The 26,686-nt window shown below is 43.4% G+C and overlaps 1 protein-coding gene across 17 annotated transcripts in view; it reads right to left on the reverse strand.

The window, feature by feature from the left end:
• The window catches only part of COBL (cordon-bleu WH2 repeat protein), a 277,967-nt gene that overhangs the window by 50,282 nt on the left and 200,999 nt on the right, over positions 1–26,686 (reverse strand). For 9 of the 17 annotated variants that reach the window (XM_070615616.1, XM_070615623.1, XM_070615621.1 and 6 more), the window contains 2 exons: positions 26,304–26,442; positions 23,059–23,229 (listed from right to left, as the gene is read on the reverse strand). In XM_070615616.1, the coding sequence (XP_070471717.1) occupies positions 23,059–23,229; positions 26,304–26,442 (310 nt within the window). Of the gene's footprint in view, positions 1–11,778; positions 13,286–23,058; positions 23,230–26,303; positions 26,443–26,686 lie in introns of those variants that run through there. The other 8 variants (XR_011539005.1, XR_011539006.1, XM_070615628.1 and 5 more) reach the window with 2 other exon arrangements.

Here is a 26,686-nt window from a genome sequence, read left to right on the forward strand (position 1 = left end):
GTGTCTCCTTGCCTTTCCTCCTGGTCTGTCTTGACTCCCCTTTGGGGCGGTTCTTGCCCCAGGCCCACAATCTACTTCCGGGCTGTGTCCCTGCCTCCTCTTCATTGTCAATCACTCTACATAATGCTTGGTTGGACAAAGAAATGTCACTAGTGGTCCACTGTGTAAGCAAGTCCGAGGAAAGCACTGTCTTCACTGCATCACTCTGTGTGTCCTGTCCTGATGTCCCCTCTGGAGTTTCAGATGGATTTCTCTTTCCTCCAGTTCTCATGGCACACTTTTATCTCACCCCTCAAGAGAGAGCCCTTGGTTCCTGATGTCCGTGTTGGGATGGAATGGAGATGCTTCGTCCCAATTTGTATTAGACAAATCCTCCAAAGGCCTTGCCTTCATGATGGGTGCCTGCCTCAAACTCTGCTAGATGCCTCCCACAGGCATTCTTGTCTTTGGTACATACACAAGCGTATGAGAGCCACAGCCCTCCTAGGGCACATTTCAGCACAACAGCACCGGTTTTGTTCTTGCAATCAAACTTCTTAATAGTTCAGATCTTCTGCATGAAGATCAGGGCAGAGGTTCCTGTCTGTAGGGAACTAGTTCATGGAAAGATAAAGTTCCTACTTTAGAGATGCTGCTGCATCTCCAAGCATAGATCCTGATTCTCCTCTTCCCTCAAATGTTACTGAACTTTTTCTAAAAATAAAAAAAACTGTGGGCTCTAAGGAAATATAAATTTGCCATAATTTATCTCCATGTTTCTATCTGTTATTCCTTTTTCTCTGAACCGCATTTGAATAATTAAAGAATATATTTTCCCATGTGATTTCTTACCCCTATATTCTTACCCCACCACAAACAGAAGATTTCTTAAGTGAGATGTTTTGTCTCTGCTGAGCATTAAGGCATCTTTAAACTCAACACACGCACACTCAGCTGCTTCTATTGCACTGAGTACGGGGTGCAGGTAGGATTACTCATTATCAGGGCTTTCCACTTCTTGTTTTCCCGCTCTCTCTCCGGTGCAGTAGATACTGGTTCTTAGTCCCACGTACAACTCAAACACCACAGATTTGTGCTAAGGATGAGCTGCACTGAGGTGCTCCCTTCTCTTGGCCCTGACTTCAGACACTGAAGCACATGGTATCCAGAGATATGAGGGAGACTGAAGATCATCTTGTCCAAACCCTGATCAGACTCTGAGGCCAAGGAGATCAAATGGCTTGAGCAAGTTTGTTGGTCATGCCAGGTAAAGTGTCCAAACAGCCTGTGCTGGCTCCTTCCAGGTCTGACCTTATGACCAGCCTTAGAAATGGCCAGGCCTTAAGACCAGGGCATCTTGATTTTTACAAATATCTCCAGTCACTTAGCTCTGGGGCAGGCGAGGCCAGAGTATGACAAAGCTGTAGATTATTTCAGTCAAAGTAAGGAATGGCCATAAAAAATCAAGATTCATTTTCTCATAAGGCTTATTTGAGGGTAATCTTTAAAAAAAGAGATGCTTCAGAAGTATTTTGTACAAGAAAAAGCGTATTTCTTTAAGGCTATTTTGCAGGACAGCTGCATGTGTGAGCATAGATGCTCTGCTCTCACAGGACACACAGGGCCTGGCTCACCACACAGGGCCAGAGGAAGCAGGTTCTGCTGGGCCCTCCTCTCTGCCCTTTGCCTCAGCTGGATGTCCTTTAATAAAGTTGACTGGACCAGATATTTGGGTACAAGGACTTCCTCCTCTTGTAGGTAAAACTCTGCATAAATAACTCATGGACAAAAATTGTACAACAATCATGAAACTTGGTGACCTGTGATTTCTCCACGAACTTTTGCCTGTTCTCCATCTGATCAAGCAGGGTCGTGACTCAGTCATGCCTGAGTGAGAACATTTGGTGGGAAATGCGTTGTCCTTTGCTCAGGGCTCCTTCCTTTCTTCCCTTCCCCAAATACCCTGGAATGCAGTGAGGTTCATGGAGAGAATGTGTCTCCAGGTAGAACAACGCCTTTATGCAACTTGAACACTGTACCTCTAAAAGTGCCTCTACTTCAGAATGCTAAAATTGGACAGCACGGGATTCTTTACATTCTGAATTCTTATGAGGGCAGGAAAAGATAGTATATGCACTCCTCTGCAGCTCCGGGTTTTGAGTTCCCAAGGATATGAAGGTATAGTGTCTCTTGGCCTGGCATCCTAGCGGGATCTGCATTTCTGGCCCCATAACATGACACACCTTTGGGCCCATTCCCTTCCTCATTTGTTCATCTGGTTTTCTGAGGACAGAATAATCTAATGTATCAAACGGATCATCTTCAGTGCATTTTCTTGGCCAACTCTCTCCAGGGGCCGGTAAAGAGTGGGGAGCTATGTTATTCTCCCTGTAAGTCATGAATTCTGCTGGCTCTTTCATCCCTCCAGATCTGCTGACTCTGTTCTGCCAGGGCCTGGCACACACAAGGTGATTGATACATGTGTTTCCATTTTGAACTGTTGTCTTACACTATGCTAAGACGGACACATTTGGAAGGATCTAAACAGCAAAGAGGATTAAAATAGTCCCAATTAAAAAAAAAGCCTCATTGGGGCTGGCCCGGTGGTGTAGTGGTTAAGCTTGTGTACCCAGTGCACTTTGGTGGCCTGGGGTTTGTGGGTTTGGATCCTGGGCATGCACCTACACACCACTCGTCAAGCCATGCTGTGGCAGCATCCTACATACAAAATAGAGGAAGGTGGGCACAGATGTTAGCTCAGCGGCAATCTTCCTCAAGCAAAAAGAGGAAGATTGGCAACAGATGTTAGCTCAGGGCCAATCTTCCTCACCAAAAAAAAGAAGAAGAAGAAGAAGAAGCCTCATTACCTCCTTTCTCATGCTTTGAAATTGTTCTGAAAAATAAAACATACATTTTGCAACAGTCTAACTCATGAATTTAAGTCTATAAAATTCGTTTTCAGAGTGCAGCTCTGATGGAGTGACATAACAGGAACTGTAGACGCGGCATGGATGTTTGAAGCAACACAGCCTGGTCCGTCTCTCTTTCTGTTTGCTTGCATGTCTGTGAGAGGTGACAGGCAGAAAAATGCAAGGACACTTGTTTGAAGGTGCAGCTGCCTCTCCATCGATGCCTCCATAATGCCTAGCTCTGGGCCAGAATCCTGAGTCACAGTGTTGGCGCAAGGCAATGGCTTACATCAGAGCCTTGGTGTCCAGGCACTTGGGCTGCCTGCTGAGACCTGGAGAGAGGCTTCCAATTAGCACTGGTCATTTCTCCGAAGTGTCTCAACTAAACTAGGCCAGTGTAAGAGCAGCCTTACTGGCTCAAATGATCCCTGACAACACCACGGCCTGTTTAATTCTGTGTTTCATCATCACATGAACACATGGGCACTTGCTGGTTTCCAAGAGCTGGAGAAGAACATGATCTTTCCCTTGCCAGCTACAGATACAGCTCAACGTGTCCTCTGAGGCAGCCAGCCCTGAGCCTGGCTGGCACCAGGGACTCTGTTTGGGGGAGATGGCGGTATGAGCAGAGCTGTAGCATCTTGGCTCAGTTGTCCATGGGGGGCCCTGGGCCCAGGCTTACTTCCTGGGGACCACCAAACACCAGTGGAGAGCTCTGGAGCACACAGAAAGATTCCCAGTGGTGTTCCCTCCAACCCTGCATTTGCCCAGGCTGCAAATGACCCAGCAGCCTTTCAAAGACAGGGTGAGAGGACACACCACCTTCCAAATATCCTGACAGGGTAAGACACTTCTCAAGTGGAGGGCACTTCACTGTCATGGGCTTAAAAGAGCACGCTGAAGAAGTCTCTCCAAAGGCAATATGTAGAGTCAGCTAATATCCTAAGAAAAAGGAAGACGGAAACAGACCTGGATCATTTGTGTGAGCACATGAAGGAGAAAATTAAACATTTTATTTAGGCCTTATTTGACAACAGAATCTTTACATTTTTCTGAGTTTTTAAAATGAGGGTTTAAGCTATTTCATCTCTCCAATTTGACTAGAGCAGGGAACCGAAACTGACACACCTACACGGGCCAGGGGACATCTGTGAGAGACGGACACGAGGCAAGGTGTAGGGGACAGGGCACAGAGGAGAGTCCGTGATCATCTAAAATGAGTAGCTACTGCTGTGTCCCGCACTGTTTCTTTCATGAGGAAAACTGGTGTTGCCACATCTAATTTTTTTTGAAAACACGGAAATCAAGATTTCAATGCACAATTGCCTGCATTTTAAATGCTCGCCACTTTCATAATACTTAAGATTTGTTGAGAGATGACCATTGTTCTAAATGTTTTACAGGTACTTGCATGTGTAATTTTCAAAACCACCTTTGCTATCAAAATAAAGAAACTCTGGCACAGAGAGACAGACAAGTTGCCCGAGGTCACTGGCTGCAGTGCACGCTCCCAACCCCCAGGCTAGATTTTAGCCAATGTGCTTGGATTTCCTCAGCATCCAGGTTCCCTGGGAGATGGACCCTGACCATCCAATCAAACCTAGTAATCCTGTCCTCCTTGCCGGCAATTGGTCTGTGCATTCTAGCTGTAGCCAATGGGTGCACAGCACTGCCTGAGCCACAGCAATTGATTCAGAACTCTCACATGACTGAGTTTGGGTTAAGAGCCCAGTTTCCAGACTTGCAGGAACCTACACATTTCCTTGTGGATTAAGCCACCTCACGTTGCTTTGTTTGCAGGCAAAAGCGTACTAACTGATTCACCAGCAATCCCCTTCTGGGTACAGCTCCAAAGTAATTGAAAGTAGGGTCTCAAAGAGATATCTGTATTCTCATGTTCACTGCAGCACTATTCACAGTAGCCAAGAGATGGGAGAAGCCCAAGCGCCTATCAACAGAGGAATGGATAAACAAAATGTGGTATATACACACAATGGAATATTATTCAGCCTTAAAAAAGGAAGTCCTGTCACATGCTACAACATCGATGAACCTTGAGAATATTATGCTAAGTGAAATAATTCAGCCACAAAAAGGACAAATACTGTATGATTCTGCTTACATGATTTTCTCAGGGTTGTCAAATTTATAGAAACAGAAAGTACGATGGTGAGTACAAGGGCTTGGGGGAGAGGGCAGAGCAGAGTCGATGTTTAATGAGTATCAAATTTGGGGTTGACATGATGAGAAAGTTTTTGAGATTGTTTCACAGCAACGTGAATGTAATTAATATCACTGAACTATACACTTAAAAACGGTTATGAGGTCGTGTTGTGTTTTTTCTTTTTTAATCACAATTGAAAGAAGAAAAAGCCTAGTGACTGATTCAGCAGCTAATTCACACAAGTGAAGAAGGCCTGCATGGGTGGGCCAACACGTGTAAGCAAAGCACAGAGGCTGCCAGGCCTTGGGCAGAGCCCTGGGCCCTTCTGCCTGGAGAGTATGCAACATAGTCCTGACCTCCCTCTGTGTGTGTGTGTGCGTGTGTGCATGTGCACGTGTGCACGTGCATTCACAAATGCTTAAAAGATGTAGGTGAAGGCTGAGAGGAGTGTGGGGACACAGGGAGGAGGAACAGGAGCATCTGACTTGGAGACTGTGGAGAAATGGGCAGCCCCAGCTGTCACGTGGTGGAGATTCTCACAAGGACTCTGGGCCTGGCCCTGCCTTCAGGGTGATATTCAGAAGCCAGTGCAAGAGTCCGACCAGAGCTGCAGACGCTCCATGAACTGCAGGGGCAAGGATGGACTTCAAAGTCAAGACACATGCAAAGGTGGCCCACAGACAGCAGCGGGATGGCATGGGCCACGGCGGGCTTTGGGCAAAATGAGTGCAGCTGGACAGAGAGGCAGTGGGGCCTGCATGGAGTCGGAGCCTGGGCGATCCCCTGCACCCCCACTGCGGGCACAGTGCAGACTCTGTAGACTATGTTGTCCCATCAGGAAACTGGGGATAACAAACACGAGTTGTTTTGGGCTGAGTGGTGTTCCCCTCAAATTGGTATGTTGAAGTCCCAACTCTCAGTACCTCAGAACGTGACTGTATTTGGATTAGGTCTTTTAAGAAGTGATTAAGTTAAAATGAGGCCGTTAGGGTGGGTCTTAACCCAATATGACTGGTGTCGCTATAAAAAGAGGAAGAGATATCAGGACGGGCACATACAGAGGAAAGACCATGTGAGGACAGAGTGAGAATGTGGCCATCCACAAGCCAAGGAGAGAGGCCTCAGAAAAAAGCAACACTGCAGGCACATTGATCTTGGACTCCCAGCCTCCAGAGCCGTGAGACAAAAAATGTGTGTTGTTTAGGCTCCCCAGGCTGTGGGGTTTGCAGGGGCAGCCCGGGCAGGCTAATACCCCAGTGCACTGTGTTGCTGTGAAGAGACCGTTAAAGCGATGGAACAGTCCAGCGCAGTCTCTAGGCCTCAGAGGCATTAACTCATGGTCACCCTGCAGTCTTGTTTTTTTCAGCGTTCTCCAATCTCATTCTGTGCTGGGCCCCCATTCCTGGTGTTTTGGGGCAGCCCCATCCTTGCTCTCAGCTGAGGTATTGGCCATTGGCCCCTAGGCTGGGCTTCTAGGAAGAGAGAAGACCGCCACACCACAGCAAATAGCAGGTCCTACTGTCCTCTGTGGACACACAGACTAGACTGCCAGGGTTCAAGTCCTGCCTTAATGTGAACTTGCTCTTGCTTTTGACCTCAGACCAGTTCTTATCATCTCTGCACCTTGGCTTTCTCAGTTGTAGAGTGAGGATGATAACAATGGCACTGGCCTCTTAGAGCTGCGGTGAAGATCAAAGGGTTAGTCCCTAGACAGTGTACGGCAGCTGTAGCCTGTCATCCCCAAGGCCAGCACCCAGTGGAGCCTGGCCTACTCTGCAGCAGGTGCTTTCTGGCTGGTAAATAGCCAGGCAGATGTAGATGTAAGTGCAAGGAGAGATGAGAGGTGAAGCCGGCGTTTACTCGTATGTGGTATCGGATTTCTGCCCTGTCCACAGGTGAACGACTAAACATTTACGACGACTTGCCCATGTTCTCTTTAATCCTATGGTAAGTTAAGCCTTGATGAAGGGGCCTGACAATTATTTTTGGGAAATAAATTCACAGTCCCTGCAGAGCATGCCCGTGAGCCAGACATTGGGCTCAGGAATATATTGTGTGAGTGTGTATGGGGGGGCTGAACTGGCAGCGTAGCCACTAACACTACATACTATTTTGACTTCATACCTACAGATAGCAGATAGACAGACAGAAAGACTGACAGACAGATAGATAGATATAAATAGATAGAGATATATTGATAGATATAATTACACACACTTTATCTGTACAGTTATTTGTCACTTAATGACGGGGATATGTTCTGAGAAATGCGTCATCAGGTGATTTTGTCATGTGTGAACACCACTGAGTGTATTTACACAAACCTAGATGGTACAGGTGCATGACTGTATTTGTTTTTAGATCCCATCCTCACACTAGCATCAGAGGATGCAGAGTCTGCCAATCCAAGCACAGGCCCTCCTCAGCTGTGTGACCTTAGGCAAGTCACTACACTTTCCTGGTCTCACTTTGCCTTCTCTGTAAACAGAGGGGCTCAACCCTATGAATGGAGCCACTGAAGCCTGCTGTTTGGGTGGATGGCCACAACATAATATTGGCATAAACTTAAAGTCCTGATGTTTATTTTCTGCGTCTTTGTTTCCTTTCTCCACAAGACTGTCAATGGGGTAGTCAGGGCTCCCCCTGGTGGTTGAAATAAGTGGGTAAAGCCCCTTGTTATCCTGGAAGCTCCATTCCTGTTAACAAGCTGGCCCCTTAAACTGCTTGCTAACCTGGCAGAGACGGTGAGTGGAGGGGAGCTGGCCCCTGCCGCAGAGCCTGGCGCAGGTATTGCCCGGTGGCTGGCCCCACCTCCTCGCCTCCCTGCAGAGGGTAGCTGACTCCCGGTTAGAGCCAGCCCTCCTGGTCAGTGGTTCCTGAGCTAGTGAGAGCAGCAGAGGCCTGGGGCTGACCTCCTTTCAGCGACCGTTAGTAAACATGAGCTAATTCACACACTTGTGCCTTTTTAGCAGCAGAAAATTATGCAGCTGAGAACAATCTTTTGTTTCATCTTGAAAACTTGCATAGAGGAGAATAGTTCAATGGCTCTTGTGTGCACGTTTGTGTGTATCTATATTTCACAAATAATGTATTCAAACACTGCTCTGGCCAAAAATGTTGTGACCGGTTTTCCACCCCCTCAGATCAATATGCAACTTTTTCATTAAAGTCATCAATTTTAACACGATGTTCTGTATTTTAACACTTCCCTAATAGGGCCTTACTTCTCAATTAATTTAGAATTTCAGTGCTAAAAATTATACTTTGCTAGCTTTTCACATTAGATTTATGGTCATAAGGTAATCTATATAGTTATGCATATATTTTACTTGTGCACACATACACATATACACACAGACTAAAAATGAGTACAAAGGGACATGAGGAAACTTCTGAGGGTGTTGGATATGTTTTACTGTCTTGATTGTGGTGATGGTTTCAAGGGTATATACAAGTGTCAAACTTATCAAATGATATACTTTCTTTACACATATGTAATTTTTTTGTGGGCCAATTATATATCAGCAAAGCTGTTAAATGGCGAAAAATAAAACATAAAAACTGCCAATTCCCATCAATTTTCTTCTTATAGTTCAATTTGCAATACTAAATAGAGACTTATAATTCCAAGAGATAAAAATCTCAAATTAAAACCATTTTCTCCTCTTTTATGGTCACTGAACTCAGTCTTCAAGCATACTTTTTGAGTCATTGAGCCCAAAGGCCCCAAATGCAGGCCATCCATCCAGGGAGTGACAGGTCAGACTTAGTACACCCTGGCCCTCAGGAGGGTACCACTCTATTCTTATTCGTGTGACAACTGTGACGTGAGAAGTGAAAAGACGGGTGGCACATGCAAAAGGCAAATCCTGCCTTCCAAGGCTTTCCCTTCCCAGCTCTGTCAATCACATCTCTGTGGGTGCAGATCTCGGGTGTGCCTGCACAAGAGATGACCAGGTGGGTGGGAAAAAAACATGACAGAGAGGGAGGTTGCTGGAAACACACAAGAGGATTTAGGCAGAAAACGTCAACGAGAGAAACAGGCCAGCGGTACCAATGTTCTTTACTTCCACCAAGAACCCCACCTTTCTCTCATTCTTCCTGAAACTGCAGCTCTGCAGGTTTGTGCTTCTTCTTGTCCACTTAGAATCAGGAGCCTGACTGTAAGACATAATCACTTTCCCCTTCATTCTCCTATTGGGAAAACAATAGCCCAAGAATAAGGATAAATCAAATGGATTCCCAGGTTGTTGGGGCCTTGGGGATGGCGTGGTGCATGGTGCGTGGTGCACGGGGAGGTCCTGGCCAGCCCTGAAGAAACAAGAGCCAACACGGAAGACTGCTTACACATTCCAGAAGAGACAGAACTTCAAGGCAAATCTGACTTCATATTCGCAACTTTCCCCGGCAAAGGGGACACATCTGTGGGCCAGATATGGCAACCCGCTATCCATTTTCACCTTTGATTTAGAATTTGTGCATTTAGGAAGTCTTTATATTCCTCATTACCACTTCTTACTCATACAAAGCATACAAGGATACACTTTCTCTTTAACCCTAGTTACTTACGTGCCAAAGGAAAAAGTACAACGTACATTGGCTATTGCATTCTTACTTAGATTACAAATTGGTTACTTTTTCCCTTCACTTTTCTCCCTGAAAGCCAGATAGGAGAGTTATCACCCTGGAAATAATGTAGCCAGTCCAAATAATTTCAGTAGCTCTCATCTCTTTTTGTTTTTCTCCTTTTCTTTTTTTCTTTACTGAAGGACATGGGCAGATACAACTTTCTAACTTTTACACAGCTTCATCCATAGTAATAAAAGTTTATTATTTTCTTAAGAAGAAGGAAAAAGAAGGGTTGTATGAAGCATTTAAGGGCAGAATAAACACAGAAAGTGTGGAAGAGTTTAATCTTGCAGTTTTCCAGCGAAGAGAGTTTTGGGTAGAAGGGCTACCAATTCTGTGTTGCTTTTGGTGACAAATAAAGCATGGAGCTCAAACTAGAGATGACTCCTTGCACCTCATCTCATTTAAGACTCGGACCTTTGTGTTCACTGAGACATCTGAAGTTTGCTTGTTGTTGTTTTACCATGGCGACTAACAAGCAGCAAAACTATTTTGGGTTTTTCTCTTGCTCTACATTCTTTGGGTATGAATGACGAAACAGTTAAAACACACACGCACACGCACACACACATACACACACTATTCAGAGGGGAGAAAAGAAGTAAGTGCTCTGTAAGTGGATTAATTCCTGGACAATTTATAATTGGTTGTGCTGATTCAAGATACCTTCAACACTTGTATGGAGGGCCCTCATCTCCTCTTGGAAAGTCTGGAAGATGTAATCCTATCCCTGTGGTAGAAAAGTTTGTTTTGCTATGGATAACATTAGTCTGCATATGGATACGTTTTGAATCAGATTACATGAGTTATGAAAGTTGTGAACAAACAGTATCATATTATGGACTCAAATTAACATGAAAACTGTGAAAATTAGCAGTTGATAAGCATCACAAACACAGATGTAATGTGTGATTGATTCTAATGGGTGCTAAAATTAAATGCCAGTGCCTAAACTATACTAAGATTTTTCCAAATTGTTTCATCTGTAGAACTAGGAGTATTTATTTATAACTAAATAATTTTAGAACGTTCATACGAAAAGGTCAAAAGCGCCAGTGAAGTGAGATGGGAAACATTTTCATATAAACTGGATTACAGTTTAGAAATTATAGCATGTTCCATTGACCAATGTTGACATGGTCTCTATCATAAAAATGTAAGAATTTAAGCCAATTACAGTTGAAAAACAATATACATTTAATTTTTCTTTTACCTTAGCCCTTGCTACAGAACAGGTGTCATGAAGGACTCCTCTGTGAACTTGTATGGGACCAGGCAGTCAGCAGGTCTGCTTGATTTGTGTCTCTCTGCTTAGAAAATATGAACTACCTCAAATCTGTTTTCTTTTAGTATAACTCTTGACAGTATGTGTAACATTATGGAGAAAAGAAACGGATAGTTCTCCCGTCGGCTTATAAGGAGAATAAATGACCCACAAGGAGGGATGGATTCTGAGGTGAGCCAGAAATGAAGACCTGTCTGAAATGTAAGTGCCTCGAGAAAAAAATGTTTCACTGAAATTACTTTGTCTGATTCTTAGAAGATTCTAATGCTGGTTAGTATAGTGTCATGACATTTCTAGATCTCTGAAACTTGTTCATCCAATTGCCCTGAATTTTACCCAGCTGTGTATCTGGCCAACTTGGTGATAGAGATCCCTGAGGTATTGTGAAAAATCTATGTCTTTGGTAACTTCATGATCCACTAAATCAGAGGTGCCATGGTTGAACTCTAATCGTCATGTAAATTGGTGTAGCTCTGTTGTGTTTGACCCCTGCCGACATCTATTCCTCATTGTTTTTCAGTAGAGTTTGAAACATTTCTTTCATTATATATTCTCTCTCTAACCAATAATTCTATGAGCAATACCACTTTCCCCTGTTCTAATTTTTTGCCTTGAGATTTTCTACTGCCATCTTTCTTCTGCGTAATAGCTACCTCTTACACAAATGCTTATTGCTGTAATTATATACAATCTTCTACAACGTTTAATGTCTGGGTCATAAATCCTGATGCTTCCCCCAACATTTAGGTAAACGTTACCTTTTCTTGTTTATACTCTCCCCATTTAATGATTTGAGGTCAAATGACTGCTACTTATCAGACAAAAGTTTTTTATTTCAATGCGAAAAAAAGGCACTTTCTAACTCATTCTATATTTCCTTGCGAGTAATTTCTGTAACTTTGTTTTCACCAATACATGGCACTAGATTGGCTATATACAGCTCTAGCTACCTATTTCTGTAAGATCTAGCTTATATTTCTCTATTATTAATACCAATATCAGCTGTGATAATTCCTACTTTAGTCAATGCTAACATTTGCACTGTGATCAACCAGACAACTGTCATCACAAGTAAAAAACACTTACTGATTCTTTTTTCTTACTTTGAGTAATAACATTTAAAAAATTTTTTGGAGAGAAACATAACAAGCCTCTCCGGTTCCAATGCATCTTCGCACAATAATAAAAATTAATCAAAGCAAGCAAGTCTTCTTTATTCCTAAACCCTGAATCTTAACATGATTATTTTCACCTGCTCTGTCTGTCTGAGGGCTGCCGAGGTGATGAATTCTCAGCAACTGGATGGGTTTTCTCAAGAGGGGAGAAGGATCTCACACTCTAGGAAGAGCAGGCAACACCCCAGTGCAGACACGGTGGTTACACCCTTCGTCATCATTACCATTGTACAAACCTCCAGTCTAGTATTTATCACATGGAAACACTGGTACTTCTTTTCACGTGGGGAGCCACAGGTAAGTAAAATCCAAGGGCAGAGGCTATGCGCTATTCATTGTAATAGCCCCCGAGGTTGGCATAATGCCTGGCATCAAGTGAGTACTCCGGGTTTGGTGAAGAAATGGGTGAATGAAGGCAAAATGAAGAGATGAAATGAGACACATCCTTCTTCCTCCTTTGTTTCCTGTTTGTAAACTGTCTAAATGGTGGGGAACACAGTAATAGGAAAACCTGAAAAACACTTACAAAAAAGTTGAGTCCTATGTATCCCTGAATGGACAGATACATACCATGAGTTATGCATTCCTCCAGATTATATTTATCGCTCACGTGCTTAGGCACTTAGTTTTACCAGGTAAACAGAATATTTCAGTTCTTTCCAAACTGAGTCCACTGGTCAATTTATGGACACAATCTAGTTTAAAGGAAAATGAAGAAGACATTCTATAACCAAATATCAAATAAGAAATATATGAATAATGAATTAAAATAAAGCATGGTTCTTAATAGAAATACATCCATTTATCAAACTTATCAAAGATAAATTTCCCAAAAGGGAAATTTCAGACAGGTCAATATTATCAACTTAGAATTTACATGTAAAAGTCTTTACCTCCTACAAAGAAATAGGAACTTTAGTCAAACAAATCTCTATTGTTTACGTGTTTATATGTAAATTCTAAAGAAAGTAAATTGTGGGTGTACAAATGAGCCCTTTTATGCTGACAGGTGGAAGAACGAACAACAGGAGAATCAGAGTCAGGACAGCAGAGGCACAGGGAAAAGTCAGAAGTATGGAGCTCCAGGAAGGGGCCATCCATCAGAAGCGCTTGGCATGAGTAGGGAATGATGCACAGCAATAAACTGTGGGGGAAAATAAATGACAGAATATGAACGCAAACTCTGGCAAAATATATCACCCTTCTCCTTCATCTTCAAACCCCTGGGGATTTAACACTGCATAGCGAATGATGTCTGGGCCAAACCAAACCGTATTACTACTGTTTCTCCCATTTCCTTTCAGTCTTTGTCTATGTCAGTTGTTAAAAGGCTCTATTGATCCAACATGTACAATTCTGTCCCTGGGAAGAACTTTATCATAAGCTTCACTGCACTCACTGCTGTCTTTTAGGTTGTCACGTAAAATTATTTGGGTTTGATATGAAAGCTTAAAGTCCTTGCAGGCAGAGTCACCCACCAGCTGATAGGAAAAGCTGTTTCTTACCTCTTGGAAAAAAAGTCTAAGCTACTTGCAGAGCTTCAGGGAAAGACAGATAATATTGTTTCATGAAGCCCTCAATTACAGATCAGTCTCCCCAACCTTGATAATGCTGATACTGAGAAGGGCTCAGCACAAACTCAGAAAATATTGATTGATGTACTGAATTGGGAAAGACAGCACCTGCAAATGCATGGTGAGATCAACTGTTTCTAAGGCGCAAACCCCTCCTGAGTGTTGCTATTTTCTCTCGGGAGAGACTGACCCATCCGATAAAGGATCATTCCATGCGAGTAGCTTAAGCCCCGGTAGGCCTCGAGGGATGGGGTTACAGTAAAGAAGGGCCGAGCCTGAATTCATATCATCTCACAATAATCCTTAAGACAACAGTTTAGAAGATGATTATCAGTAAAGGAATGCTTGGTTCACAATCTCTATTTAACTTTTACAAAAAAACAAAGCAATGATATTTAGTAAAAATCTTGAACCATTCTTGAAAAATCAAGATGTCCATTACTTACTTCTGGGAAGAACTTAAATTTACATGAATCCAAAAAGAAGTTCTTAAAACTCTTGAGATTAAAAAAAATTAGGTTTTATGCCTAAGCTGACTTTATAAAGCTTCAAGAGACACAAACATCACTGTCATTATTTGTATCAGCTCAGTGCTTGGGCAGTGACATGAAAATCAAAGACAAATTTGCCACCAGTTTTCTTAACTAAATAATTTTACTTCCTTTCAGCACTCCTATTTATATTTGCTATTCCTTTGCAGTGGTAGGTTGGCAAATGGTTAGTAACCAGCTTTCTGGAAAAAATAAAAGGGATAGATAGATAAAATTTTACTGATATAAAGGAAGGGTAGCACAAAATTTACAAGTAACAATAAAATATACAATACTCTGTTGTAAATGCTATGTAACCAATTGATTCTCACAGAATGCTTTTATCAATTTTTGCCAAACTTTTATCTGTAGCCAACCTACTATTATTATTGGCAGACATGAGTAGTTTCAACACGAATGTAGATTGATAATTTTATATTAAGCAGTATGATGAAAATGAAACCATGAAGACATATGTTGGAGCTTGTTTATCAATCACATGAATGACTTTGCTGAATTGGATAATGGTTTTAGGAGAATGGAAAGACAATACTTCAACTTTTTTTTGTGCTCTTAACAATGCATTGTCTACTGATATGACATGCTTTTATAGTTAATCTGCATTATTAATACTTACCAATCACTCTCTTACAATTGTCTCTAGACAATTAACAAGACAACAAATCAAGCCCTGATATGTAACCTTTGCCAATTTTCATGTTATAAATACTCCCTCCATAGTTCATTTCTAGCTATTGACATCAGTTGCTGAATGTAGTGCTGGGAAGAGATGCAACAGCATACTGTTAAATAGTATTTTCACTGTTATACCTATTATATATTATTGAATCATATTGACTGAACATATGTAAATAACCTCAAGAACACAGAAACAGTGAAATGTAGTAAAATAAATAGGAAGTGATGAGTTTTCAGTATTTGCTTTTAATATTATTTAATTGTAAGCTTACATAATTTATTTTTTAATAAAGATTCCGTTTAGCAATTAGCTTGCAAAATCTCTGAAATTTCAACAATCTGTACTCCCCAGCTGGCGTGAGCTAGGTCCAGCACACACTTCCTCCACTGAGTTGTCACTACGTTCTTTAATTCTCAAGTCAGGGACATAGTAGCTTGTAAATAAACGGCTAAAAAATAATCATCAAAGGAAATAAGTTCATGAGATCTTATTTAATGCTACGCATAGCTCTATCATGATTCTCATTGCTTTGCTTCTAAGTGGCATTCAATCTCTAGTTCCTATTAGGTGGATTTAACGGTTTTCAAGGTACAATCATAACAGGCTAAAAATTAGTTCCAGTTTTTCTCATGTACTTCTGGATAGGGACAGACTCTGCCCCACAGCCACCAACTTCCTTCCATTTTATGTGAAAGGCCCCTTGCGCACCATCCACTTCCTGTATCCCTGGATGCTGTGCCCTTTCCCATGGCCGCAGAAGCAGCTGTGTGGCTGGCTCTCCTGCCACAGGAAGGAAGGCAGCAAATAAACATGAGACAAGAGCAGGAGTGCTTCCCTGGGCTTGCTCCGAGGTTCACACATCTGCAGGGCTTAAGGGGGCTTCCATGACAAACAAGACTGCCAGAATTGTTGTATTTGTGTCACTAGCTTTAGGATTAACTACTTTGTTTTAAAACAGGAAAAATGTTTAATTTTGGTTCAAATTTTAGAATACGATGTTAGGTGACCTTAAAGAGGATTGGTCCCAACTTAAGGGGCATCATGTTCCAGCTCCTGCCTAGCTTACTGCTCTCTGCTCAGACAAGCTCACGGCTGTTCGCTGAGCCCAAGCCTTCAGTGAGATCTGGTCCAGGAATGGGGGAATTTCGTTACAGCCATTTGCCAATAAACCCAAGAGCTGTACTCCAGATATTTCTAAATTCTCAGTTCTTCTGCTGAGTCACACTGCCTAAAATGTGACTTCCTATTATTGTTAATTTTACACTGAGCAAACTCAAATTACCATCTTCTAATTGAAAATGGATGGCTTATTTCTCTCATTTCCTTATTTTGGAATTTCCTTGAAGTTCTTTAGAATGGGACACTTGTTCTCAAATTGAAAACCAATCAGCTAGAAACATCACGAAGTTTCTCACTGGTGGGGCTTTAACTCTACATATCATTTAGCACAGGAGACAATGATCTATTTTCCCTCTATGTCTTTAAAATCCTTTGCCAATTACCCTAGAAATGTATAACTGAGGAAGACTGATTTGCTCAAGCCTGGTGTAGGAAAATGTATAAGAAAATGACAGTCATTGGAGAGTTTAATTTAAAAACTATAAAGCAAACTGAGGATCTGTAATTTGAGCTCTAAATGCATTGATCTTTAAATCCCCAGGGTCTTCTCACTGAAATAAGTAAGTGATGACCTGTTAATAGCGTGATCAGAATCAGCACTGCAAATCTGGTAAACAATTCAATGCAACTAGTAGGATAGGCTCCATCATCAGGATTGACAATGAAGGTTCAACAGAAATCAAATGACAGCAGAAAGCCAACTGATTAGAAAGCTATGGGGAAAAAATCCATATGCACAATTATATTGGTTTAGACATGCACATAAAGCATCTACGTACATGGTTAGAGATCTAAAGGTTAATATGAAAGCTTATTGATAAGAAACAAAAAGATTACAGAACACAGACCAGGGAAACACTCTATTACACTGTTGTTACAATTATGCTAGAAAAGCTCAAACATATCACCAAAGACCCATTCAGGATGACCTTTGTGCCATAAGACTTTGAGAAGTTACATAGCTTAATCATTCTTCTCCCATATGTACAATTAGTATTTACCAACTAAGACTCTACCAGCTGGCCTGGCCATGGCTGCCAGGAAGAAGTTGACAGCATAGATCAGGCAAAAAGAACCTCAATTCTGCACCAGGTGATGGCAGAGGACAAGTCCTTGATCTTTGGGCACACAAAGCTTCACCCTTGCCCCAAGTCGACTTTGAAAAGGCTGAATTTTGTCTACTGTAAGCTCACTTCAGAAGAACGAAAATTATACCTATAGTGGGAAGTGATTTTAAATGAGATACAGGATTCCAAAGATTGGTATGTTGGACATATAACTTCATCAATCTGATTATGTTATCCTCTTAGCTACTAAGATTGTCAAGAAACCAAACCCTTTAGTCTCTGAGTACTAATGGGCACATTCTAACATCAGTAACATGTCCAGTAACTCCTCTGGTCTTCAAAAGCAAGAAATGAGAAATGTAGGTGGAGGCCAGGCCTGAAATGGCCAGTCATGTGTTGAAATTGTTCCACAGGGAGAGTGGTTCCTCGGCGACTTTTGACTTTCAGATGCTTGGCCACACTGTCTTTGCATCCCTCACTTGATCTTCACCATTGGCACACAATCCTCTCTCTACATTGACTCATAACATGTCTTACATTCTCTAGACTGCAACCAAACTGAAGGATGCAACGTGACTGTAGGGGACACCGTTGACTGTTCATGCAGCATGCATTCCCCACATTTCCAACTAACAGAGCTCTAGTGTTGGCCAGTGACTTCCATACACCTCAGGGAAAGCTGACCCCATCCCAAGCTGTCAGGATGGGCCTGACTTATTGAAGGTCATTCTATTCTTATCAGGCACTGGGTCAGCATATTATCCAACTGTGGTCACTGAGACATGAGAGAAGCTCTGCAGTTGGGAGTTTGGGGAGAGGTTTCCTTTTCCTATGAAACTCTTGGAAGAAATAGTCTCTCTTCTTTCTCTGAAAACTCTGGTGTCTAGCTGTGATGCATGGAACAGCCACAGTACCCTCAATACCAGTGTGAGAAGGAAGTCAACCCCAAAGATGATATAGAGAAGAGACTGAAAGAACCTTGATCCCTGATGACAACTTTAGGCTTCAGATTCAACTAACACCGAACTCTGTCCGACTCTGAGATTCCTGTTCCAGGAGATCAGAGATTTCCAAATTGTTTAAGTAGGTTTGAGATGGGTTTCTCTTACCTGCAACTTGTATTGCTTATCTATTGCTACAGAACAAGTTTCCTCAAAACTTAAAGGCTTAAAACAATAAGTATTTATTATCTCACAGTTTCCGTGGGACTGGAATCTGGGCACAGCTTAGCTGGGTACTTCTGACTCAAGGTCTCTCACAAGTCTGCAATCAAGGTGTCGATCAGGCCTGTGGTCTCAACTATGAGCTCTACTGAGGGAGGGTCTGCCTTCAGGCTCATGTTAGTGGCTGCTGGCAGGACTCAGTTCTCATGGTCAGTAGACTGAGGGCGTCGGTTCCTGGCTGGCTATTGGATGGAGGCTCCCTCAGTTCTCTGCCACGTGCAACTCTCCATAGAGCAGCTCCTAACATGGCAGCTGGCTTTCCTCAGAGTGAGTGGGTGCCCAAGATGGAAGCCACTGTCTTTTTTTGTTTTTGTTTTTTAATAGGAAGATTAGCCCTGAGCTAACTGCTGCCAATCCTCCTCTTTTTGCTGAGGAAGACTGGCTCTGAGCTAACATCCGTGCCCATCCTCCTCTACTTTATATGTGAGACGCCTACCACAGGATGGCTTGCCAAGTAGTGCTGTGTCCACACCTGGGATCTGAACCAGTGAACCCCGGGCTGCCGAAGTGGAACATACGCACTTAACTGCTGCGCCACTGGGCTGGCCCCACAGTCTTTTTTTAACCTAATCTCAGACGGGACAAGCGACATCCCAGCACTTCTACCATATTCTATGCATTAGATGTGAGTGACTAAATCCAGTTCATGTTCAAGGGGAGGGGATTACACAAGGGGTGAACATAGGAGGTAAGGATCATTAGGAGCCACTTTAGATTCACCAACCACACAAATGAAGGCATCCTAACAGGCCAGACTAAGAAACAACTGAAAAAGAAACAAAAGTTGGGATGCTGAACAGAAATCTTCACATCTTTCTCAAGTATGATTTGAACAGATCTTTGATGCAATGTTGACTCTATTGAGAGTACCCTACAGACAGACCTAAAATGCTGATACTGGACACCCTTTAGTTTGGAAAACACTCCAGTTTAACGAGGCTGAATGGAATAGCATATAACATTGTAGTGTGATGCTCACAGTTCACAGTGAGACATGCTCTGTTATATTCCTTTACTGAATATATGCCATGTGTCAGCACCATGTTCAAGAGTGGATACAAATATGAATAAGACGTTACAGCCTCCAAGTAGCTTAAAGTAGTGGAGGAGGCACATACAGGTGTGTGTAATACTGTACAGTGAGTAAAGGACAAACACCTACAGGAATTCAGAATGGAAGGAGTGGTAGGCATGCCAAAGACAGGTTCTGGAGACAGCAGTGGGGCATGCACAGAGAACTCCATCCTGCTGAGTGTGGCTAGAGCACACAGAGGGCTCACGCTAATCTGATATTCAGGCAGGGTCCACCTGGGGTGAGCTGGAGAACGGGCCATATGCACATATTAGCAGATGGTCACTTTATCTCTGCTGACTACAAACCATACGTTGGTTCAGAAAGAGTCTAGGAGTCACAGATAAATGTGGCATTGATAGAGAACACACGGTATTCTCCATTTTGCCTTTGTTACAGGTAAAAGTGGTTTCGATGACCATGAGTCAAGGACTGGTAACACTTTAAGCGTGAAAATGGGGAAAGACAAAGCCCTCTTTCCCCATTTGTCTTTGGGTAAGGTCCTGAGGCCAAGCTAGTTCTCGGTTCAGCTGGCAGAAGGCTGATGGTAACAGAGACAACTGGCATCAGCAAATGGAATACCAGCAAAGCCATCAGGACAGGGCCTGCAGCAAGATCCCACAGAGGTCAGGGTTGGGGACAAGGGCACGCCTGGACTGGCAAGTTCTGAAGTGAGAGAGGTCAAGATAAGGGTGGGGTTGTAGAGGATGTATTTCAAGTCTTCTTATCACCTTCACATATCTGTGTACAAATCCATGATCTATTAGCTTTTTAATTCTTTTTATCTTATGAAGGTTTGCTGTGCTTACTGGTTTCAAGAAAATATATTTTTCTTCTTTTGAAATAACCTAAGTGGAATATGCCATTTGTTGTACAAATCACAATGATTGTGTAAAGCCAAAGGTGTCCCGTGGAAGTGTCTGGCACGGTGGGAGAAAAGTGCAGGGTGATGGATGGAGCAAAGACTGAGGGTCTGAGATGCCATAAGGAGAATTCCCACTGTTCTGATTCTGGAGTAAGACCTTGGGCCAGTGACGTTACTTCTTCTGGCTCAGTTTCTCCCTAACGACAGAATCTACCCCACAGAACTGAGCAAGATCTTGTGTGTAAGATGCCTAGTGGACCAGCTGGCCCTCGCAGATACTCAGGGTAAGTTTCCACCATGGACACATTGTTGTTTTTACAAGGACCACAGGTCTAAAGTTGAACTCAGGAGGAGATATGCAAGAGCTTGTGGCTGACATAAAATCTACTGAGCTTCCACACAGCCACAGACAGAAGTTGGACTGAGTGTAGGTGAGATGCATACACCAATGGGGGGCACAAATTCACATCTAACATTTTATGTGCCAACATTCTATAGCCCGCCCTGAGACAGGTGAAACTAGTACCCAGATTTAAACATTACGTGAAAAAGTAAATTGAAAACAAAGGATTCGTTTTCTTTCGTTTTCCTTCCTTTCCTTTCCAGAAAGCAAGTTGCTTTCTGCCTAGTTGGGCAGGAGATCCCAGTTTTTAATGCTGTAAATAATGGTCAGGATGGTTCTGCTAATTAGATAAAATGAAAGCTCTAAGTTGGATGTATCAACTTCTGGTGCAGAAGCAGCCAGGAGAGAGGAGGACAGAGCAGGCGGAGGGAGAAATGTTTATTGAGCCCCCGCTCCCTGCAAGGCCTGGGCTAGGTTCTGCAGGGTACTAACACCTTTAGGGCCACCTCCCCCTACCTCCTGTTCTTCTTCTCTCTATACTGGCATTTCTGTGGGCACGTCAGAAGGGAAAAAATGGAAGAGAAGGTAGTAAGGTGAATTATGACCAGAGGACAAAGGAAGCTCCGATGACATGTACTTGGGGAAATGAATGCATCGGGGGAATGAACGTGGGGCATGAGAGGAGAAATGGAAGCAAGAAGAAAGTGAGCCTCATCTTTGCTGGTCCAAGACTCTTGATGGCTCTATTCCCTCCCCAGACCTCTTTCTGAAAGTCAACCAAGGGCAGGGGTGGGAAATATTTTCACAGCACTGTAGAGACCCACGAGGAAGCTTTCCTTCTTGAGCCTGTCGCAGGCCTTTGTAAGCAGCCCTCCCAAATCTGGTCTGCCAGTCTCCCCAGCAGACACCATACACTGACAGTGCCCCTCAAACACAGGGAGGCCCAGGAGGAAGCCCAGGTCTGCAGGTGTACACATAGCCAGCTATGGGAAAGCATATGAAGCTGGTTCTCCCATCCTTTGTAGGCCTCTCAACACTACTGGTCTTATGTAATTCCTTAATCGCCAGTGGATTGTGCCCAGCTTTACTGTTTTCACTCAGCTGTACCTGCCTAGCTGGCCCCCCCAGGAATGAGAATCTGTGGGTGAGGACAGCAGCCACAGGAGTGGTTACTGACAGCTCACGGCCTTGGTGCGTGGGGCTTAAAACTCGCTTTCTTCAGGGATGAAATGGATCTGGAGCTCTCTAAGCCTCAGTTGTCATCTTTCTGACCAATATGTCTAATCCTTAATTTTTGAATATCCTATAAAAATTCATTTGCATTTGGAAGCATGTCCAATGTCAAGATGATCAAACATATTTTAAGGATGGAAAAGAAGTATTTGTAGAGAAAGATAAAATGAATCAGGATTATTTTGTCTAAAAAAAGTTGATAAGTAATCCAACAATTATCTTCTTTATCCAGAAGCTGGCAGTGAGCTAGCTGTCATTTCCAAAGAAGAAAGAAAAAGATCAAATTGTCCAATGGCGGAAAAGTATGCACACACTCATGTGGGCACTGGCTGCTCAGCAGGCTGACTGCAGAGTGACATCACGTGGTTAGGAAGACGCAGTCCAGGACTGTGTCTGCTTTAACAATGAGGATCATTGCACAGCGGAGGTGTCCTGAAGGAGCGGCGAGCACAGGCTTGACATACGGATGATGCCATCTGAATATACATGGTTAAATATATAAAACTATCACCTGTCTGGAGGCGGGAGTGCTACATACACTGCTTATTAAAGTACAAAAGAAATTCCAGGAAATAATGAAGAAAGCCTGATCTCAGGGTGTGACAAGAAACAGAAATAAAATGAGCCTTTAATTCTGGTTATTGCTAGACTCAGATCAAGCTACTTCTCCTCTGGTGCCTCAGTTTCCCTTTCTGTAGAGTTGCAGTACTAATGCTTGGCCATTGGCCACATGGTTCAAAGGTTCTAAGTCACTAGTCCTCCCAGCACTTGAACACAGCTCTCCTTTGTGTTCACGGCTTGCCTGAGTGAGCTTACCAACACAATCCCATAATTGCTGCGCTGGACTGTGCTGGCTGTTGCTATCTGCAGACATTCTGAGGTTAGTTCTGTTTTGAGGAACATTAGCTCCGTGCTGACTGTCTCCACTCACAAAGTACAATTTTGGCTGGTCTAACCACAATATGAATGATTAATAGGTTAAATCATTTTCTACGGGTACCTGCATGGCATTCAGAGTGCATTCACTGTTAAATCAGACACACTGCATTGAGCATTTAGAAAGAAACGCTGGAGAGGAAAGGCACAGACACCCCAAGGTAAGAATGGAAAGTCTGGAAACCCAGCCCCGACACCCGTGACCAGAGACATGAGTGGTCAACACAGAGTGGGGAAGAAACAAGAGGCACGTACGTGTGGGTCTCAGGTCGGAGGCCTCGGAAACAGCGCCTTCCTCAGGAAAGCTGAGAGGCTCTGCCACGTCTGTGTCAGGAGGAGGGTAGGGCGGGGGCGGGGGCAGCACTAACTGGGGGGGCCCCCGAGCACTGCCTCTGGGAGGCTTTTGTGGCACCTGCCGTCCAACACCTACATGGAATCAATGGGGGTTACTTCAGAAGGTTAAACCTAGCGACACTCTGCCCTCCAACAGCAGACACACCATCACTCACCTGCACCAAGACCAACCTCACGGCACCCAATCCAGACACACCTGGCACCAGATCCAGCCACACCCAGCACCAAATCTAACCAACGCAGCATCAAATTCAACGTCACTCCACACCAAATCCAACCTCATCCAGCACCAAATCCAGCCACCTCTGGTAAGAAATCCAGTCACCCCCAGCACCACGTCCAACCTCACTCCTCCTTTACCATTTTACATGCATAGTGTCCCAGCCTTGGGCCAATTTGGAAATATCTTCTGGTGGTAACTTGTTTCTGGCAGGCACAACTATTTTTAAATGCTGGGATCAAAACTATTCTGAAAGTCCCCCAAAACAGCTCTGTCAGGGTGAGAGGAGCTCCTTTTCTCCATGTTAGTCTTTTTCACGCCCACAAGGTTTTCCTTTCGCTTACTCTCATTCCTTCTATCTATCCCCTACCATGGATTAAACATCTGCTGGTCTAGCTCACCTCCTGAAGGCCCTTTGGACTCTCAACCTCTTCCAGTGTTTAGTGTAATAGTTTTCAAATTTTGTTTTGAAGAAGGTCCTGAGTTGGAGAAAGTGTTAGAGGTGGTGTTCCCGCTCTATTCTATGTCTCATACAATCGGAGCAGACCCGCTCTGGTCTGTTTACACATGGGGGATCCATTTACAATTTTATATGCAAATGGATTTCTTTCGCTAATAAAATTTTTGAAAGTCAATGACTCAGTATAATAAATATGACTTACTAGTGTCATAAATCACGCTTACTCTTATTTCTTTTAAAAATACTTTCTTCAAGCTTTGAAGTTTAGAATCTTCTAGTAACTAATAGATTCTATGCTTCATGTCCTTCAGATTTTTAATAAAAATATTAAGAAATGTCATTCCTTCATCAAGAAATCTAGCTATTTATTCCTTCTCTTGGTTACAGTTCTTTAGATGTGGAAAAACATTAATTTCCCCATATCTACACAGCATTTCTTCCTTTGAAGTGCAAATAAGCCAGCACCAGTCTGGATGAGTGTGGTCTGTCTGGCCCAGGTGGGAACACTGCATGAGAAGGTACCCAGAGGGCGAGGCATGGAGGGAGGGCAGGCTGTCTAGTGGAAGGCTTATTTTTGTTTACCAAGAAATTTGGGTCAAGACCCAAATCCAGCTGGCTACAATACTATTTTAGAGCAAGTTTCAAAAAAATTTTTTTCTTTTTATATCTAGGCGCCTGAATAGAAAAAGTTGCTTAACACTTTTTTTTGTGTGGACAGGGTTACTTCTTCTATTTTTATTTTTTCACCTAAAGCCTAGACTTTGGTTAAAAGCTGCTTATGGTGTCGTTAGTGTGCTGTCAATTCATGGAGATTTCTGATGAGGATGGAGGAGTGACTTTAAGTGGCCAGCAAGACCTTCTTTCCACCCCGTGACCTCAAAGAAACTTCAGTTATTTTCAGTTGGAAGGGAGCTTCTGGCTTCTTCTCAATCCTCACAAACGAAAGTTTATGGACTCCAGAGAGAGACTCGTAGCGAATTACTAACACCCACATCTCCTCCTTGTAAGAGGAGGTTCCTTAGCAAGGAAATTATCCCTCCAGTTTTCAGTTTTAAAATTCCCTTCTCCTGTCATACCCATGGGCACTGGCTGACTGTCCACAGCCGGGCCAGGGTCTCTAAGCTCGACGCACTCGAGGCCTTGCTCCTCCGAGGCTGAATCAGGAGGTCCTCTCCTGGGCTGACATGGGCTGTCTGGCCTGGAAGCTGGCGTAACTCAACCACATCCACACTACAACTTAAAGTGGATGCTTCTTGGAATTTCAACAAGGAACTCTAAATCTAAGGGTTGTCATCCCTTTACAGAAAGGGTAGGGAGAGAGCTCAGAAGGAAGAATGGGGGTCTCATCATGGAAAAGGAGACAATTAGATTTATTTTAATGGGCTCCTGATCATGTTTTCTTTAAATCTGATAGTATTTTCCTTTGAGAAAGAGGATGAACTGACATGAAATATAGGGTATTGTTCCTTAGGATAAATGATCCCTAAGCTACGAAATACTGAGACATTAAAAGTGATGTATCGACAAGGGGGAAAAGTGCTGACGAACAGCCAAGTAGCTCATATTAAAGTTTCAGGCGCTGACAACGCAGCCACTCATCCTTGGGAGTCTTTTAACTTTGGGGGCTACAGCCACTAGGTCTTAGGCAAAATGTGAGGGTGCCGAGGGGACTAAATGGCATCTGGAGAGGCCCTCTGTTGGCTTCTGTAATGAGTCTGAAGCACTTGCATCATGGGGGGTTTCTCAGGCAACTCTGCTTGTCAAAAGCCATTTCTGTTTTACACAAATGAAAGAGCAAACACTGAATGACTTTAAAATAAAATTCACCATCCCTGACTCGTGGATCTAGAGTCTTCTGTCACGTCTCTCCACTTCACCTGTACCTGAGGGAGTGGAATAAAATGATCTCATAGGGTCTCCCTGCTCACAGACATTATGACTCCACCGTCTTTCCTTTGAGTTCTGTTTTTCTCAAAGAATATCAAGGGCTTTGCTACATATATAAAAAGTATATATGTGGAGATAATTTCAACAAAGTGGTCAAAAAACTACTGAACTGTTGTCAAATGATCTATAAATCCGCTGGGGTCTAGATGCGTTTCAAATGCCAGATGTCTTTCAAAACAGTATCCACGGACATCATCCTAAGAGCGTATCTTTTTCCATCAAAGACACACATCATACACCCACACTTGCTTGCTCTCCATCCTTCACCCTCTCTCAGCGTCTTGAGCCATTCTCCACCTTCCCAGCATCCCCACCTTCCAAATCATGCCCAGGACATATGCCTGCAAGATATTAAGTGAACTTGCAACTGTTTATTTCCAGACTTTCTTTCTTTAGCATAAATATTTCCCGTGTTAATGCCATTATGGAGGAGGCCACTGCAAGTTATTAGCAGTGCTGAAATTCCACACGAGAGCAAGCATCGCAGAGGCATGCAGACAGTGGGCATGAGTCACTCACCAGTCGTGCTCTTCCTGTTCTCCTCCTTGTCCTCAGTGCGAGTGGGAACCAGGGGGCTTGGCGGCGGGGGCTGGGGTGGAGGGGGAGCTGGCGCCCGCCTCTTCTTTTTCTGTAAGTCAATCTGTGACCCCAGAGATACCTATGAAGCACAAAGAAGGACAGTCAGTGTTAGGGTGGTTCTGTTGGGGAGTGGTGCGCATGTGGGACACACAGCTTGGAGAAGTCAGCTCCAATGTGACATGGTGCTCTAAGCAGGACTGTCAGATTGCCAGGGGAGTGCAGGGAGCCATGGTGTGAAGGCTTGCTGTGTGGCCCAGGAGTGGCCTGAGGATGTTCACAGATACCCCCAAGACTCCTCTGAGCCTAGGGGGCTGCAGCTCTGC

This window comes from Equus przewalskii, chromosome 4, assembly GCF_037783145.1.
Source record: "Equus przewalskii isolate Varuska chromosome 4, EquPr2, whole genome shotgun sequence".
Lineage (NCBI taxonomy): Eukaryota > Metazoa > Chordata > Mammalia > Perissodactyla > Equidae > Equus > Equus przewalskii.